This window comes from Malus sylvestris, chromosome 3 (genome assembly GCF_916048215.2).
Source record: "Malus sylvestris chromosome 3, drMalSylv7.2, whole genome shotgun sequence".
In the NCBI taxonomy this organism is placed as follows: domain Eukaryota; kingdom Viridiplantae; phylum Streptophyta; class Magnoliopsida; order Rosales; family Rosaceae; genus Malus; species Malus sylvestris.
In genome coordinates this window covers 29,004,848-29,021,290 of record NC_062262.1, presented here as the reverse complement: position 1 = coordinate 29,021,290, position 16,443 = coordinate 29,004,848, and the positions used below count along the sequence as shown (strand labels likewise).

The 16,443-nt window shown below is 36.4% G+C and overlaps 3 protein-coding genes across 4 annotated transcripts; 1 reads left to right on the top strand and 2 right to left on the bottom strand.

Moving 5' to 3' along the window:
• Window positions 1-51: 51 nt before the first annotated feature.
• On the bottom strand, window positions 52-2,010 carry LOC126616238 (uncharacterized). Its single transcript, XM_050284254.1, has 2 exons — window positions 1,730-2,010; window positions 52-760 (listed from the first exon to the last, which is right to left on the bottom strand). Exons 1-2 carry the CDS (start codon window positions 1,977-1,979, stop codon window positions 372-374), a joined length of 639 nt encoding a protein of 212 aa, XP_050140211.1. The 5' UTR covers window positions 1,980-2,010; the 3' UTR covers window positions 52-371.
• A 95-nt stretch (window positions 2,011-2,105) lies between these two features.
• Window positions 2,106-4,374, bottom strand: LOC126616240 (uncharacterized). Of its 2 annotated transcripts, XM_050284256.1 has the most exons (3): window positions 3,896-4,374; window positions 3,334-3,405; window positions 2,106-2,660 (listed from the first exon to the last, which is right to left on the bottom strand). In XM_050284256.1, exons 1-2 carry the CDS (start codon window positions 4,091-4,093, stop codon window positions 3,349-3,351), a joined length of 255 nt encoding a protein of 84 aa, XP_050140213.1. In that variant the 5' UTR covers window positions 4,094-4,374; the 3' UTR covers window positions 2,106-2,660; window positions 3,334-3,348. The 2 variants fall into 2 exon arrangements, with proteins under 2 accessions (XP_050140213.1, XP_050140212.1); XM_050284255.1 differs by lacking the exon at window positions 2,106-2,660 and having other exon boundaries at window positions 3,100-3,405.
• Window positions 4,375-8,093: 3,719 nt separating this feature from the next.
• LOC126615961 (ADP-ribosylation factor GTPase-activating protein AGD5-like) lies at window positions 8,094-14,464 on the top strand. The gene is made up of 11 exons (XM_050283907.1): window positions 8,094-8,364; window positions 9,243-9,301; window positions 9,444-9,534; window positions 10,008-10,062; window positions 10,149-10,239; window positions 10,366-10,600; window positions 12,161-12,374; window positions 12,502-12,671; window positions 12,960-13,202; window positions 13,294-13,358; window positions 14,003-14,464. Exons 1-11 carry the CDS (start codon window positions 8,314-8,316, stop codon window positions 14,160-14,162), a joined length of 1,434 nt encoding a protein of 477 aa, XP_050139864.1. The 5' UTR covers window positions 8,094-8,313; the 3' UTR covers window positions 14,163-14,464.
• The last annotated feature ends 1,979 nt before the right edge of the window (window positions 14,465-16,443 follow it).

The following is a 16,443-nucleotide window of genomic DNA, read 5'->3' as shown; positions in this document are numbered from 1 at the left end:
TTTTAAACATCTATTGGGGTAGGAGTTTACGAGAACCGTTAAACAGCGATATAGAACCAGTTAGCTTCAATTTATGAACGTACTTGACAGTGCCCTCAATTTACAAACACGACAAGGCCACTGGATTTGAAAATGCAAAAGGCTGCTTTCTTACTAGTACATTAGCAGCACATATCATCTCGAATGCGCCACATCCAATGGACCACATCTCAAGTCAAGGGCGAGACCCCAAACAAAAGTTACAAAACGAATGCAGAAGCACACAGAGGGAATCATCACACAGAGCATGCAAACCTATTCACAAAGCTTCAAACAAGGCGAATATTCATGACAGATAACGATCATCGCTCCACTTAGTACCTGACACTTTTCTACTTCTTTGTAGGTCCCCCACGAAAAGCCATTAGATCATCCAAGAATTTCCTGCCCATGACCTCCTTCATCATAAAGACTCCGATCACGTCTTCTGGTTTCCAATTTGCAACTGAATGAATGTTGGCTGTGTTTGGTAACTTCAAATCCGCACTTGGCTTATCTAGCTGAACTTGCTTGTGTGATTTTCTGTATTCGCTGAGTTCTTTCTCCAATCTGAGTATATCAGTCTGCAATGCCTTCACATCCACTTCTAGCTCATGTACTTTCCTGTATTCACTGAGCTCTTTCTTCAATCTGCGTAGATCAGCCTGCATTGCCTTCCCATTCACTTCTTGTTCATCGGTCTCATTTAAGTCACTGATTGATCTCTTAACAATTTTGTAACCTACACATCCAACCGCAAATTAGTCGATAACAACTGCAGCTAGACTAGTCAAGAAACCCAAATCAACATGTTACACCAGAGTTCTGAAGCTTCATGAAACCCAAACTTCCGAAAGTTTGAACAAAAGTTTACTTATCTGGGCACAACTCTATATAAGGACATAAACAAACGGATTTGTGAACCGTTACTCGCACCAACTCGTGCATGAAAAATTATCCAAAATAATGAATTATGGCTAATGACCCAGTGGGTGGGGAGGAATGCTACATGACTGCAGTTTAGCGGCACATCCCAGTGAGTCAAACCTAAAACCTCCCCACTTACAAGTGTGGAGGAATGTTACATGACTGTAGCGGCACATCCATCGTGTTTAAGACGACATAAACATTGAGCGTGTTCCAAAAATCAACAATGTAGAGTAACTAGGGCACGAATATGTAAATTTCCAAGAATTCGGGTTTCGCATAACTACATTGGCGCAAGGAAAACCGTTCAAGTAAATTTCAGCAAATTCTTTATGGATATTTCCGCCAATTTTTTAAGGCTTAGCCAAAATGGTCACTGAAATTCCTTGCAATTTAAAATCGATAGAAGTGATTCTGAGATTGTCCACGGCCAGTCATTTTGGTCATCCTCCAAAATTATCTTCTAGGCTGAAGAAACCACCAGCTCAAATGACGGGGTTGATTTGACAAACATACATCAATTTACCAGATATTTTTTACGTATAACCAAAATAATTGACAATAAACAATGTAAGTAACCATTTCTATCGATTTTAAAACTCAAAAAATAAAGTTAAAGAGTTATGTCAATCTCAACTATCCAAATAATATAGTTTATTGTTTGACCAAAAAATAAATAAAATTTTTAACATATCTATAGCAGTATTCAGATACTTACCCAAGAACTCGACATAATCAATTTTCCAAAACAATAAAAAATTTGAAAATGACGAGGAAACAAAACCTGGGACGGTTTTGAGGCTCTCCAACGCTGTGTGTTTAGCGATGCTGGAGCTGAACCGGACGATCTTGGCCCGGCCTTCCGCGTCCCCCAAATAATGGTTCAAGTTACCCCTGACGGCGTTGTCGATTTGGGTAACGGCACCCGACCCGTAACCGTAAGCTGTGGAGCACAAGTTTTTGACGGCCGTTAGACCCGGAGCGTTCCGTTTCAGCGAATCGGTTGTCCCGGAGATGTAATCGGAAATCCCCATTTTTTTCTGTAGCTCAAAGCTTCAGGCTTTCCTTTTCGTTTCGGTCGCTTTAATAATTCTTACTTTTGGGGAAGGAAGTTTGGGACTCGGTTTTAAAGCCATTATTATACTTTGAGATTTGCGACGTTTCATACGAATAATATAAATTGTTTGATTCATTATAATGAAACGACATGGTTACAGTATATTCGTGCATGTAATAGCTTAAGAGATTAAGCTGCTTTTACAAAAAGCACTTTTTGGCCACTTGCTTTATTCAAAGTAGGGAGGCACTTCTACTTTAATTTCCCGAACAAACAAAAATAAAGCCTGGTTTAAGACGTATAGTCTCAACGGATAAAGTAACAAGATGAATATTATGAGAAACACAGAAAAAATGACGATGATGTTACAAAAATCGGGGACGTCAAGAAAAGAGGTCAAAAGTTCATCGCGCCGATTCTGCTCTCTGAGAATTGCATCCATATGAAACCAAAGATTGCTCCAAGTAATTAACTCCAAAAGAATGGGAAATGGAAATGCCAACCTGATGATATAATCTCCAGTATCACTATCATACACTTCCACCATGTCAAGAGTATTAGCGTGCCCAAAAGCGTACAATCTTCAGTGTGTGACGGAAAAGACCTGAACTCATGTCTTCTTATAAACACAGATACAATATATTCATGATTTGAGATTCTGCAGTGCAGTTGATTAACAAAATCAGAAGATCAACAGAAACTGCTCTACAAATACTGCATGAGGTTGAGAACAAATATACAATGCAAATGGTATAAGCATATATGGACACAGTATTAAGCGATCCAAAAAGGCAAGGACGGTCGTAATACGAGGATGTCTTCTAACAAACATAAGAAGGTCCCCAGACAAAGCACAATGGCAGAACAGGGTGTGCTCCTACGCAAAGTTGCTAGTTTGAATAAGGGTTTTCTGCCTAGAACGAACAGTAAAGTCATGCCTATATTTGCCGGAACAACCTAAACAATTTTTTAAAGCAGTCTTTACATCAAGACCGTGATTACATTTCTAATTTCATGCAGAGTTTACCCCTATCCCTCATTGGGAAGAACGTGAGGCTCCCTGAAAAAATCTATGAAACGTATGAGATTCAAGTGAATGGTTTAAAACAAAAGGACCTTTTAATACATAAGAAGCTAGTAAAAGTCATTATTTAACAGTGTATACATCATTCTATACGCATCAAACACAACAACCAGTTAAACTATTTGTCAACCAGCTTCGAACAGAACACTGCAAATAAGGTAACCCTAGTCGTTACATATACTCCACTGCAAAAGTAATTACAATATCTAACTCCACAAGATTTAACTTTAACTGGACTGACCACCACCATGAAAGGTTGAGTTCACATAGACAGCCCGGCGAAAAGCAACTCCAACTCCTGTTCTTGTGATGCGGTTCTCTGGCATACAATGGAGCAAGATGATATCAAATACTGAAATCAAATTCATTTGACTTCTAACTCTAACCAGAATCCTATAGAAAACACAAAATTCCATATTGCATAGCAAAGCAAACTAGTAATTAACCAAAAAATTAGTCGAGTAAGGGCCCATTTGATAACCATATCGTTTTTAGTTTTCATCTTTTGACCCACAAAATCAAAACTAAAAACCAAAACGACGTTCAAGTTTTTGTTTTCATTTAATCTTCTTCGTCCTTCTGCATTCCTCATTTCTCCCACAAACTTTTCCCTCCATCTCTAATACAAAAAATGAAAACCGAAAACTCGAAATGAAATGGTTATCAAACGGACCCTAAATGAATTTTTCGTGTGGGTGTTCGGTTTAGTTGAATCTCATTGGCCTAAACAATACACCCATTGGATAGCAGGCTACAGTTAACAGCTAAATTATGCTATATATAGTACTGAAAATTCAATGCTTGTGCACCTGAATGGACAAAAGCTGGAGAATTTTGTTGAGAACCCGCAACCGGTGAGTGACGTAAGTGCTGTTTGCAGGCAACTTCTGCATTCTCTTCATTTCTTCGTGCACGGACGCCTCCTTCTCCCCATGCCCCATTTGCTTCCATCGAGATTCCGGTTGGGCGCCGCCGCCATCTTCCATGGTCACATCAAGCGTACTCATGCTCTTTGATGGATCAATTTTCAAGAAATCCCTCGAAATCGATATTCTTTGGAAAGTAAATCTGGGGTATTGGGCGAACCCACAAAATTGAAAATTCAATTGAAAACCCCCAATTTCTCACCGTTTGCCCTGTAGATTAGAAACGTATTTCACTGATTATCTTGGGAAGCAAACAAGATCGCGATTCGGAAAAGATGTAGGACAACGAGATGAAAACACAAAACCCTAAAACAAAGACGCAATAACAGACTTTTTCGCGTTGGGGAAGAGAAAGAAAAATGAATGGGTTAAGTTTATTTAAATAAAAAAACATGATATAATTTTATTTAATTAAAAATTCTTAAGTTTTAATAATAAAAAAATGTAAATTTTAATAAAAATGACAAAAAATCTTAAATTTTAATGAAAAAGACATAATTTTAATATTAAAAAAAAATTGACGTGCACAGCCACATGTCCTCACACAAACTGTTTATGAAATTTTTTATACTATTTATGAAACTTAAAGGTACTACACTCTTTATGAAATTTACGACACTGTTTATGAAACTTACTACATTGTTTATGAAAACTTACGACACTGTTTATGAAACTTACTACACTGTTTATGAAACTTACTACATTGTTTATGAAAACTTACGACACTATTTATGAAACTTACTACACTGTTTATGAAAACTTAAGACACTGTTTAGAAAACTTAAATGTACTACACTGTTTATGAAATTTAACGGTAGTACACTGTTTAGAAAACTTAACGGTACTACATTGTTTATAAAATTTAACGATACTATATTCTTCTCTCTCCTCTTCTTGAATTTTCTTGGCACATTCTCACTTTCCAAACACATTTTCTTCTTCTAATTTTCTTCGATACTCATCAAATTTTCTCTGTATCTCTTCAATTTCTTAACTTTCTACATCAATTACTTAATTTTCTTCTATTGTTCGCCCATATGCGGCTTCCTCTTCTTCTCCACCAACAATCTTAACTTTATACACCATGTGTTATTATGTAAGTGGTGGGAATTTTATTTTTTAACACAAGAAACTCACAACTTATATAGAGATATGGTGTATCACTCTGTGTTCCGGGCACTTTAAAAAATATCTCATCATCTTGACTACTATTGGGAAACAATACCACAAAAATAAAACTAGGAAAATGTAATTCAATTTGAAGTCTTTCTCTTATTCTAAGAAAATAATAATAATGTTTTAATGATAGCTGACAATGGAGAGAAAACATAGTGGAAATGAGGTGTGGGGTGGGGTGTATGTGAACCAGCCCATGTGGTGTTTTTTATGTTTTTTTATTTATTATTTTGTCTTTTATCATTAAATAAAGTTAGTTAATGGTTTTTTATTAAAATACAAAGATTTGAAGATATTTTCATTAGTTTGTCTTTGATTTTATTGATTGATCAAAATGCGTTGTCGTTTGTTAATATCAACTAAACCTGTATGTAAATATCAGCAAAATGCTAGGTTTAGCAATTTGTAGTTTAGTAATTTCTGCTGTTAATATAGTTTGTGAAGATCGATTTAGAATGTCTTGGCTAAATTTATCATTCAATAATTTTGTTTTGGATTTTTAGCCTCGTTTTTTCAACAAAAAAAAAAATCAACGATTTGAAAATAAAGGACTACAAAATAATAACAGTTATGGTAGGATTATTTGCATAAATTGAGCTCAAAACCAATTAATAACTGTTTTTTAAGTTTCAAGTTTTAAGATGAGATTGCCATAATAATGTAGTTCAACTTCGCCTTTAGTGAAAATCAAATCTAAGATCTACTTACAACTTACAAATGAAGAAAAATACCACTTCACTCTATTTTATCTCTTTTTTTTTCTCACCATCCTATCTCTCCTTTCTAATCTCGATTCTCTCTTCTATTCGTCCTCTCTTCTGATCTATTCCCATCTTATCTCCCTCCTCTCTTTACTCTCACACCAAATTCTCTGATCAAATCTCTTTTCTTTCTCTCTCTTACCTTCGTCAGCTCCTCGGTTGCCTTCTTTTTCTTTATAATTTTACTTAAAAATAATTTTAAATTTTATACCAAACAAGTTTTCAAGTATTAATAAAAATCATTCTTAACAATTGATCTTTAAAAAAAATATTGTAAAGATGACGAAAAATTGTTTAGTAAGATGCCAAACGAATCCTAAATTTGGTGTAAAAACCTTTTGGGCTCAACATCAGAGTTAAAAGGTGAATAGCTTGAAATATCAAACCAACCAATCATACAAATTTGAAATAAAAATCAATGATGAAGACATGTCAATAGAGATAGAATTGGATATTTTAATTCTTGTACACCGGAAGGAATCCGGTCACATGGTCAGCTTGATTTTATTAGTGGGATGGATGGATAGATTCCCACCAAATAATTCTTCCACCTTTTGTGACCACCCATTACAACTCATGACCTTCAACACTCAAAACCAGCTCCCCCCCCCCCCCCCCAACCCCACTTCCAAATAACAATTGACATTTGCAAATTCTTTTGTCTGCCAACAATTTCGCTTCCTCCTTCTCATTCAATAGGTTTGGCTCTTCTTCTTCAACTTCTTCAACGCGTCTTTCTTTGTTTCTTTTAATTTCATCATTCAAGAGTTTAGGGATAGTTTTCACTGTATTATTATCAAGTTTTATCAAAATCGCAGTTTACTACACTTACTTTTCTTCGTATTACTTTTATACCTAAAGTCTGATTTTTTTTACCACTTTAATACTTTAGTTAGTGTAGTTGTTAGATTTTCTATTAACTGATGACGTGGCATGATGTTGGCCCATTAATTCTCATTTTACTACTCTCAAATATTGTGAAATTCGTATTTTTGCTACCCTTAAGCTATCTCCAACCGAAGGGTCTAGAGGGCCAGAGGGCCGAAAATAGTCCGAAAATCGTCTCCAACCGAGACCTAAGCCAGATGGCTCGTGGAATCTGAGAGGGCCCCACAGAATTTGAAAGGTCCAAAGAACTGGCCAGAAAAAACATTAATCATGTCGGTTATAACCGACATGAATGCTTAAGTTAAAATTTAAATGCAACAGCTAGCTGACGTCAGATAGCCGTTGCATTTGATTTTTTTTTTTTTACAGTTTTATTATTATTTTTTATTTACAAAATATTTCCTATAACTTTTATTTTTCATTTTTTTAATTCTATTTTTTTTCTATAACTTTTATTTTACAAAATTTGTTTCATATATTTTTTTTAAATTCCAATTTTTCCTATAACTTCTATTTCCCAAAATTTGTTGGAATTCATTGCAAACTTGAATTGAAAAAGATTGAATTAAAAATGATTGAATTGAAAGAGATTGAATTCAAAGTTGTGTGAATTATAGCCAAATATCCACCCTATTTATAGCAAAGAAAAATTCAAATCCAACGGCGTTATGTAGTCATTGGATTTGAATTTAAGTTGTAGTTTTTAAATAATAAATTATGTTTGACCCTCGATTGGAGACGATTTTTTTGTGACAGGGCTAAAACGAGTCCTAGACCCTTTGGCCCTCGGTTGGAGACAAAGGCAAATGTGACCCTGTACTGTTCATTAAAATATTAATATCTTGGAGGGCCAGATGGCTAAAACGAGCCATCTGGCCAGCCTTCGGTTGGAGATGACCTTAGTTATTTTCGTCTCACTTCCATATCTAAAGTTATGTTGTGCTTTCAGATTCATTCTTCCATAGCCTAAGCGTCAGGGGCTCTGTTAAAGTGTGACGATGACGCTTGATTTGACGATGACTTTGCAGAAACGTGACATTGTTGAGAAGCCAAGTTAATTTCTAAAAACATTACTTGACTTGTCACACATTTTTCATTGTCAATTCGATTTACAATAGTGTAAAATCAATTTTGATCGATTTAGTCCTGATTGATGTCTCCCCCACCTCTAGTCACAATGTAATTTTGGGTATAAAAAGAAAAGGAAAAAAACAAAGAAATGTGGAAGGGTGAAAAAAGCAGGGAGATAATAGCAAAGGCACAAAAACAAAGTCAAGAGCGACTGTGCTTCGATCTCTCTCGTCTCTTTCTTTCGTTTCTCTTTCGTGGTCGCATAATAATCCAGAGAGAGAAAGGGGAGGGAGAAAGAGCGCAAAAAGACCAATTTGACCTTCGTCCGCCCGCGGAGCTGCTGCTGCTTTTTCTCTTCGTCTTTCCTCGCGTCTGCTAGTTTTGCTGTTGTACGGTCGCGTCACCATGAACGAAAAGGCCAACGTCACCAAGGAGCTCAACGCCAAGCACAGAAAGGTCTCATCTTTTTCCCCTTTCCAATTTATGTACATTTTTCAGAATTCGAAATTTGTCCCCGATCTTGTTCATTTCCGTGCATATTCTTTCGGATTCTTCGCTGTCGATTGTGGGATTTGATTTTTGTTTTTGTGTTTGGTTGCCGAGAAATTGACAGGAAAATGTTTGGGAATTTGTGCATGGCCGGAGTTTGATTGGATTTAATTAGTTTTGTACATTTCAATTTGGATTTGTGGATATGAAAGGCAATTCTTGATGTGTTGGATTTGATTGGTTTGATGGGATTTGATCTATAGTTCTGGGTCATGATTCGATTTATCTGAATTTGTTTCGATTCGCCGATAGCTGTACTTTTTCTTCTTCCAAAGTGTATGAAATTTGGTTTTAGTGATGAACTATCGAAATGGGCGGTAATATGATGAACGAACGGTGTTTAGTCTAAATCTTCCTCGACAGTTATCTATAATTATCCGTGTATGCGGTTATTAGTTAATATGTAAATTTCGAAGCTTGGAGAAATTAGTTTTGAAGAAGATCCTTTTGAAGCATCTATGTCATTTCTGTTTATGTGTGATTTCAAAATCATTTTCTGCTTTGAGTTTGTCAAAAATGAAAACCCAATGGCTGTGTAGAGATTCCATGTAAGTCGTTGCAGATTGTTTGGAACATTATGAATATGATCCTACTGAGTCGTTGCAGATTGTGTAGAAATTTCGTTGATATCTCTTTAAATATTTACACTTTCTTTATGTGATTTGCACACTTTAAGTACCGTTCAATTTCAAAGTTCCTGAATCAGTATCTTGTATTGCCTTTGTCCTTTTTTTTATTATATTCAGTGGTTTCATTTATTTATAATTTTTTTTAAACATGTGCAGATACTGGAAGGACTTCTTAAATTGCCAGAGAATAGGGAATGCGCTGACTGCAAAGCCAAGTACGTAAGCATCCGAAAGAGATGATTTTCATATCATGATGGTGAATAACCAATCATAGAGAATGAAAAATGATTTAGCTCGTAACAGCTATGCCTCTTAATCACATTACGAGTTTTGAATGATGAATTGATTTCTTTACAGGGGTCCAAGATGGGCTAGCGTGAATTTAGGTATTTTTGTATGCATGCAGTGTTCTGGGATCCACAGAAGTCTTGGGGTACACATATCCAAGGTGATTTTCATCTTATATGTGACTCATGTACAAGAATTTGGTGAACTAAATGTTAGGGCTGTTTAAAATTTCTCTTGGTGTGTTTCTTTAAAATTTTTTGACAGTAACATTAAGGTCCAGCAAATTACAATAACGGGTGGATCCACATAATATTACCTCTTGGTTTATTGAAAAATATCCTGAAATTCTATTTCAAAAACTGCCCCCTATTGGTGGCAAACAGCACTGTCATGTATTTTCATGCCTTTCATTCTTATCTATATATTTACATGGAGAGGCTCCAAAAAACCTTTAAAAACCCATAAAATCCCCTTGGTTAACAAGATTTCTAATAAACAATAATTTAATATCATGAGGGTAGAACATTAAACAACTAATCTTTTAAATTAACAGGATTTGATATAAAATCCAAGAACAACCCATGTACTGCAGTTGCAATGGGCTCGTCTGAGTGTTATTTACTTTTGCTGCAGGTGCGGTCTGCTACTTTGGACACATGGCTTCCAGAGCAGGTTGCTTTTATTCAATGTAAGCTGGTACTGGGACCTGGGCCTCTAGCTTGTTTCTCTGTTGATTGGTGTTGATTTTCTTAAATTTTGTTTTATTTTATACAGCAATGGGAAATGAGAAGTCAAATAGTTACTGGGAAGCAGAACTACCTCCAAACTATGACAGAGTTGGAATTGAAAATTTTATTCGTGCAAAGTGCGTGTCTGACGGTATCCCTTAGAACTAGTATCTATTTGTCGAGATACGGTTACTGTCTTTCGCCAGTTTTGATTATATTGATTTAGGTAAACTCTTTAAAATTGCTTCTGGCATTCTCTTAAGGTATGAAGATAAGAGATGGATTCCTAGGGACGGACAAACAAAGCCACCTCCTAAAGTATGGGAAGAAAGGACTAACTTACATTGGCCTCAACCTGGAGAGATAAGTGGGCATGGTTATGTTGGAAATTCTGAAAAGATGGTTGAGGAAAGGAAGAAAATTCAAACAACTCGTACAAAAGAAAGTGTTCCTGCTGCAAGAATTAGTCTTCCTGTTCCTCCGAAAGGTCCTGAACAGGTATTTAATTAATATGGTGTTTCCCTGATAGCTTATGTTTTTTTCTGTTTGTTTTCATGTCGTTGTGCCTTATTGATTTCTTATCATAGATTAATTGTGATTTGGGTTGGCAAACTCTGTGTTAATGATATTTATATCGGATCTACCAATTGTTTTGTATGAACTATATTTTCTAAGAAACAAGAAAAGATATGATTGGCAGAAAATATTCTCAATAAGAGAGTTAATAACAAGTTAGAGCAACAAACATGGCAATAAATAAAAGGGAAATAGTGAAACTAAAATGAAAAGTTTCATTTAAGAAGGTGTGCTACTATGTTACCCTGCTTTTCATGGAATCATCTTCCTTAAAAAGAAAAAGCATTGTTGAACTAACTTATGTTTGATAATCGGTCCTAGAATGGACAAAAACATTGGGTATGTTGGAGATAACGGATTGGCAATTCGTCATACCGTTGCTGGCATGCAGAAAGCATGCTAAAATCAAGTATCAATGGTGTCATATAAATATAGAACCGTCCTTGGCATTCGGTAATCAAGAGTGTTGATTTTGGCGGGGGCACTAAAGTGGTAGTTAGAGGTTCAAGTAGGTGTCATAGAGAGACATATTGAGTAACCTGTGTTTCATATTGGGTAGTAGGGAGAAGATTCATTTCTGTGAATATTTCTGCTATGAGGATTCCTCCTTCTGCGTCACTTTTCCCTGACCATACTGGCTTCCCGTGTCTCATAATACATTAATAGCTAGTTTGGATGTTTCCTCTGTTTCATCTTTTGTGGTGTAACTTCAATTTCTTCGGGGATATGAGAGATCAGGAAATTGTCAAGATTTCTACTCTTCTTTTCGATTGGCAGTATTTCCATCCCCTTCGAGAATAGCCAGGATGGCTTGGCTCCTGGAGTTGTCAGGCACCTTTTGTTGTAGATTTATTTATTTATTCCTCAAGAGTTTCTTATCACACTGTCCTCGCTTTTGATCCCATTACTATGGAAGGCTAAAGTACCTCCAGAGAAAAAGGCCTTATGGTTGTTTTCCCTTCAATGGTGTACTATGTGCAAAAGAGCACTTGACAGTATCAAACACCTTTTCCTTCATTGGGCTGTGTTGAGAATGTAGTATAAACCTTTTCAGATGGCTACATGAGTTGGGTGTTTCTTTCCTTCAGGTGATTCTTAATTTTTTGAGATGTGTTTCACTTGGTTTGAGCATCGGTGTCATCTGAATTAAGAAAATGTCATTCTCTTCATTCTAAACTTGGATTGTGAGGCTGCTATCTGTTTGGTGAAATGTTTTACATGGTCATTTTTAATTTGCTTCTTGTGTGGTTCCTTGTTGCTTTCACCTTTTCTATTTGAGCGTATCAATTGATCCACTTTGTCTTTATTAATCCTCTTCTCTCTCAATATGTTTCCTGTAAAAAAATTGTGTACTGAAGTTTACTTTTATTGGATCATTTCCTAGTTTTTATAGTTGTTTCCTTAGTATTTGTTACCTTGTTTATTTTGTAAAGAGTCGTAGACCTAAAAGCTTGGATTCATGTTGTATCCAAATTTTAACAGGTTGTACATGTCTCAAGACCACAAGATGTTCAGAAAATAGAACCAGCAGTTCTGCCAGCTGAAGCAACAAAACAAGCCATTGATACTGCTCCGCCTGCCCCTCCAAAAGTTGATTATGCTACTGACCTTTTCAACATGCTTTCAGTGGATGGTCCAAGTGAGAATGGGTCGGATGCAGCATCAGCTGAGGATAATGATTGGGCTGGTTTTCAGTGTATGTCTTTACTCCCCTCCCATCATTCTAATACGTTTTCCTGTACTGGGATCATCCTATATAAGTTTGGTTCTGGCCTTTTTCCATTGTATCGGGGTTAAGAGATATGGTTGCCTTTAATCTGCAGCTGCTGAAAAAGCATCGACAGCTGAGAAAACTGGTCCATCAAAGGCAGCAGACAATGTCAAATCTTCATCAGGAATTGAGGATCTATTTAAAGATGCACCTTCATTAACACCCGTTTCAGAGAAACCCCAGAAAGACTTAAAAAATGATATTATGAGTCTTTTTGAGAAGGTATGTGCTGGATTATCATGCAAATCAGAATTTTTGTTTGGAAAATATATCATTGGTTTGATAAATGGATTGTTTTTGTTAGTTGGACAAAAATGTTCTGGCTTTTGCTCTATAATCCATTATACAAGTTTGATTTATTTAATTTAAAATGAGCCATAAGTATTATTAAAATGGTCTTTTAAAATATTACTTTGTTTTTTACTGAATTGAATTATCGTTTTCTTGTTCCATTGCATAACATGGTTTGTAAATGCACATTATATTATTTAACAATTTGAATATCTGCAGTCGAACATGGTGTCACCCTTCTCTATGCATCAGCAGCAACTAGCAATGCTGGCTCAGCAACAGTCTCTTCTCATGGCCGCGGCAGCTAAATCTGGCGCGGATCAAAAGTTTCCTGGTATTATTCAACAACCTGTGTCCAGTGGAAGCAATTTACCCTCCCAAAGTTGGCCAAACGTTGGCTACCAGTTTCCTGGATTGGTGATGCCTGTAGATGGGCAGGCTGATCTACAGAATGTTTCACAGGTAGAGTCCATAGTAAGGGTTCAGTATGAATGTTATTTCATTGATCAACATCGAGTGAAATATTCATTTTGTATATTTCCTTTTGAATCAGAGTCAGACAAAGACCATGGGACAGGCACATCCACTGGGGACCTCTGTTCCGTATTCAGCATCTAGGTATGTCATAAATCTGTGTTCCATATTTAGCATCTATTTTGAGTTGGCACAAATGTGATGGGATTTTCTAAGCTGTTATTGAGCCGTGTTTTCTTATACCTTGAAATGGTTAATCAAATGGAGAAGGATTTTAAGCAAATTGAGCTCTTGGACATATTAGTATACATCTTGGTCCTTGTGGTTCATATTTCACAACCTTGATTGCTGCTGTTATGCAATAGGCTCCTCTCTAACTGAATTGGTGGTGAATCGTTAACTGCCATGTCAAACCCCACCCTCCAAAATCCAACACCTACAGATAAAGGAAGAGATACGAGCACGATGTGAACATTGAGCTCAAAACCTTAAGATTTACCATGAATTGTTTTTCCCAATTTCCGTTATGAATCCAGGACCACACCTTTTTTTGTGGGGAATAATATACCGGATGTATGTGTCTGCAAACACTATCCTTAAAACACATTGGCTTAGATTATTATACCAAATGGACGAGCTTACACTGGAGAAAGGGGAACGTAAAGCATCAAATATCCATCATTTCATGCTAATGCTACTTATAGTTTTACTTCATTAGCATAATAATGCACCTTTTACCAGGTCTTTATATGTACTGAAATCACCATACTACTGCTTCTCTTTTGCAGCTTTTACAGTATGGCTCAAGTTACCCCAGTTAATGGCGTGACAAACGATGGGGCAAACAAGACTCAATCACCATCTCCCGTATCATCTTCAACTTCAGCAGAGTCAGGAAAAGATTATGATTTCTCATCTTTAACACAATTGATGTTCGCAAAACCGTGAAGAGTGTTTGGGGTTGGCAATCCCGGCCTTGTTATACCATACAAAAACAGTCGAATTACAGAAAGATAATACTTTTTTTTCCCGTCGTTCCTCCTGTACTGGGGTTGTAAACTGTTTGTAGAGGCAGTACCATTTTTTAGCTTTTCTATGGGTGATCATTTGTATGATTAGGGCTATTTTGAGTAATAAGATGGGTTTAGATTGATCAAAACTATTTCCTTTCGAGTTTTATTGTGTTCTTTGGATGAATATTTTTTTAACTAAAGGAACCTCAAGAACAATGCTACCGTTTTTCGCTACCAGTTTTTATCTCCCACCATCCTTGTTAATTTTTGTCCGTTGATATTCTTTAATTCATTCGATTCGACGGTCGAAAATTGAGAGGGTGTGAGACATAAAAAGGGGTATGGATTAGCACCACCATTTCGTTATTAGTGTGTTTTGTTTTTTTGTTTATTTTTTGGGTGACAAGGATGGATGACTGCCCCAACACCAGCAAGTTCTAACCAAACTCTCAGCAAGTTCCTTTTGAAGTCCACTATTTTACGGTCAATTACACGACCATACAATTTTTCGGATAAGCACACTAGGAAAATGTTGTATTCCAAATCCTCTTGGTTTTGCTACAAGCAATGAAATGATGCTGATCATTTCAGGTTGCTGCAATCAGGATAAGATGGTGGTTTGAACCCTCACCTACCCTAAAGAGAAACTTCTATAGGCAGCCTGATTAGGATCCAGCGCTTTTACGAGAGAATCATGATAGGTGATGGTAGTTTGAAGTCTTTTTTCGTACGCTAATGAGAGAAAGTTCAATAGAATTACCTAATTAGGGCATCTTTCATACTGGGTCAAACTAGAGTTGGGTTGAATGAAATCAAATTACAGGATATAACCAATTCTTTTGTGAGAGTGGCCTTACCAGTTACGTGATCAGGTTACCCTACTAAAAGTTTTCTCATGAGTAAGAACCACAATAATTCATGGACAATTTGTAATCATAAATGCCCCTTCATTCTTTAGCATAATTCTTTCTCTTGTGGTTTTGTATCAAGTAATTGAGAACCAGTTCATCATGTCCCAATGAAATTCAGCCTCTTAGAAAATTTTCCAACGCGGCTCTTTTTCAAGATATTTTGATGGCTTTTCAGAGAGAAATTCTTGTATGCCACCAAAACTAACCCGCATATTATCTCTTTCATCACACGACACATTATAAGACGACAATAAAATTTGTGGTAAAAAATGAGCTCAGAATTCACATGACAGCATGTGTTGTTCCCTGCCAATCAGAAGAGCTTTTGTGTACTTGGCCAAGTGAGCCAACAGCTTTACTCCTTTGGGTACCTTCTTGAAATTTCCTTACCAAAATTAGGTACAAAATTTTGGACTTAGAAAAAACCCCAAATCGAAGTCCCCTGCAAAGGTTGTTAGACTTTGTAGGAAAAGGATACTCGCCTGGAAATCCGGATGATCCTATGATCGTTACCATTCATCGTACATCTTACAATCAGTAATCATTTTAAATTTTAAACTTTAAATTAAATATAAATAATACTTAACAAAAACTAACTGTATAATGTAGGATGAACGATTATGATCACAGAATCTCTCAGATCTTCAGGAAATGAATCCTGTGAGGATCCTTTTCCGACATTGCAGTAGTGGTTGTTCTAACTGGATAACCAACCAGAAATACAGTACCAGTAGATGACGAACACGTGTCAATTACCCAACAAGTGGACGGTGGCACGAGAACACATTTAGATTGATTGAGACGGTAATAGTACAAGGCCATCAGCTACAGCTCCAAACCCTCCCGAATATTCTTCATCTTTCACTCACTTGTACCAACCAGGAGTCCAATTTTATTAGGCCACGATCGACCAATACAAAACCATCACGTGTCGACTGCAAGCATGGGTTTTGAGGTGCCCACTTACGGTGATGAGCCACGTAACATGCAAATGCGCTCCATATACTTTGCTTTCTGCTTAGGAGCGTTAAAAAGACTTTTTTTTTTTAAATTGAGATTTTTTATGAATTTTTTATAATTTTATGTTTTTGACATGGTATTATATTATGTTAACGTAATAATTGTACTAAAAATATAAGGTATCAAAAAATTCATATAACCTCGCTCTTAGAGAGAGAGACTCCTTACTTCCTTGGCATTTCTCTTTGTATAAGATCCTGGAGAGACTGGTGTGGGGCTGAGGAATGGGGCAAACCATGAAAAGCACCCTCCCAGTGTAGGACCACTGATGGCATCGGCGGGAAG

Coding starts and splice junctions, on each gene's coding strand:
- LOC126616238 (XM_050284254.1), bottom strand. CDS start 1,979: ATGGGGATTTCCGATTACATCTCCGGGACAACCGATTCGCTGAAACGG. Junction 761..1,729: donor GAGCCTCAAAACCGTCCCAG/GTTTTGTTTCCT, acceptor TTGGATGTGTAG/GTTACAAAATTGTTAAGAGA.
- LOC126616240 (XM_050284256.1), bottom strand. CDS start 4,093: ATGAGTACGCTTGATGTGACCATGGAAGATGGCGGCGGCGCCCAACCG. Junction 3,406..3,895: donor TCCAGCTTTTGTCCATTCAG/GTGCACAAGCAT, acceptor ATTGTATGCCAG/AGAACCGCATCACAAGAACA.
- LOC126615961 (XM_050283907.1), top strand. CDS start 8,314: ATGAACGAAAAGGCCAACGTCACCAAGGAGCTCAACGCCAAGCACAGA. Junction 10,240..10,365: donor GAAAATTTTATTCGTGCAAA/GTGCGTGTCTGA, acceptor CATTCTCTTAAG/GTATGAAGATAAGAGATGGA. Junction 10,601..12,160: donor CTCCGAAAGGTCCTGAACAG/GTATTTAATTAA, acceptor AAATTTTAACAG/GTTGTACATGTCTCAAGACC.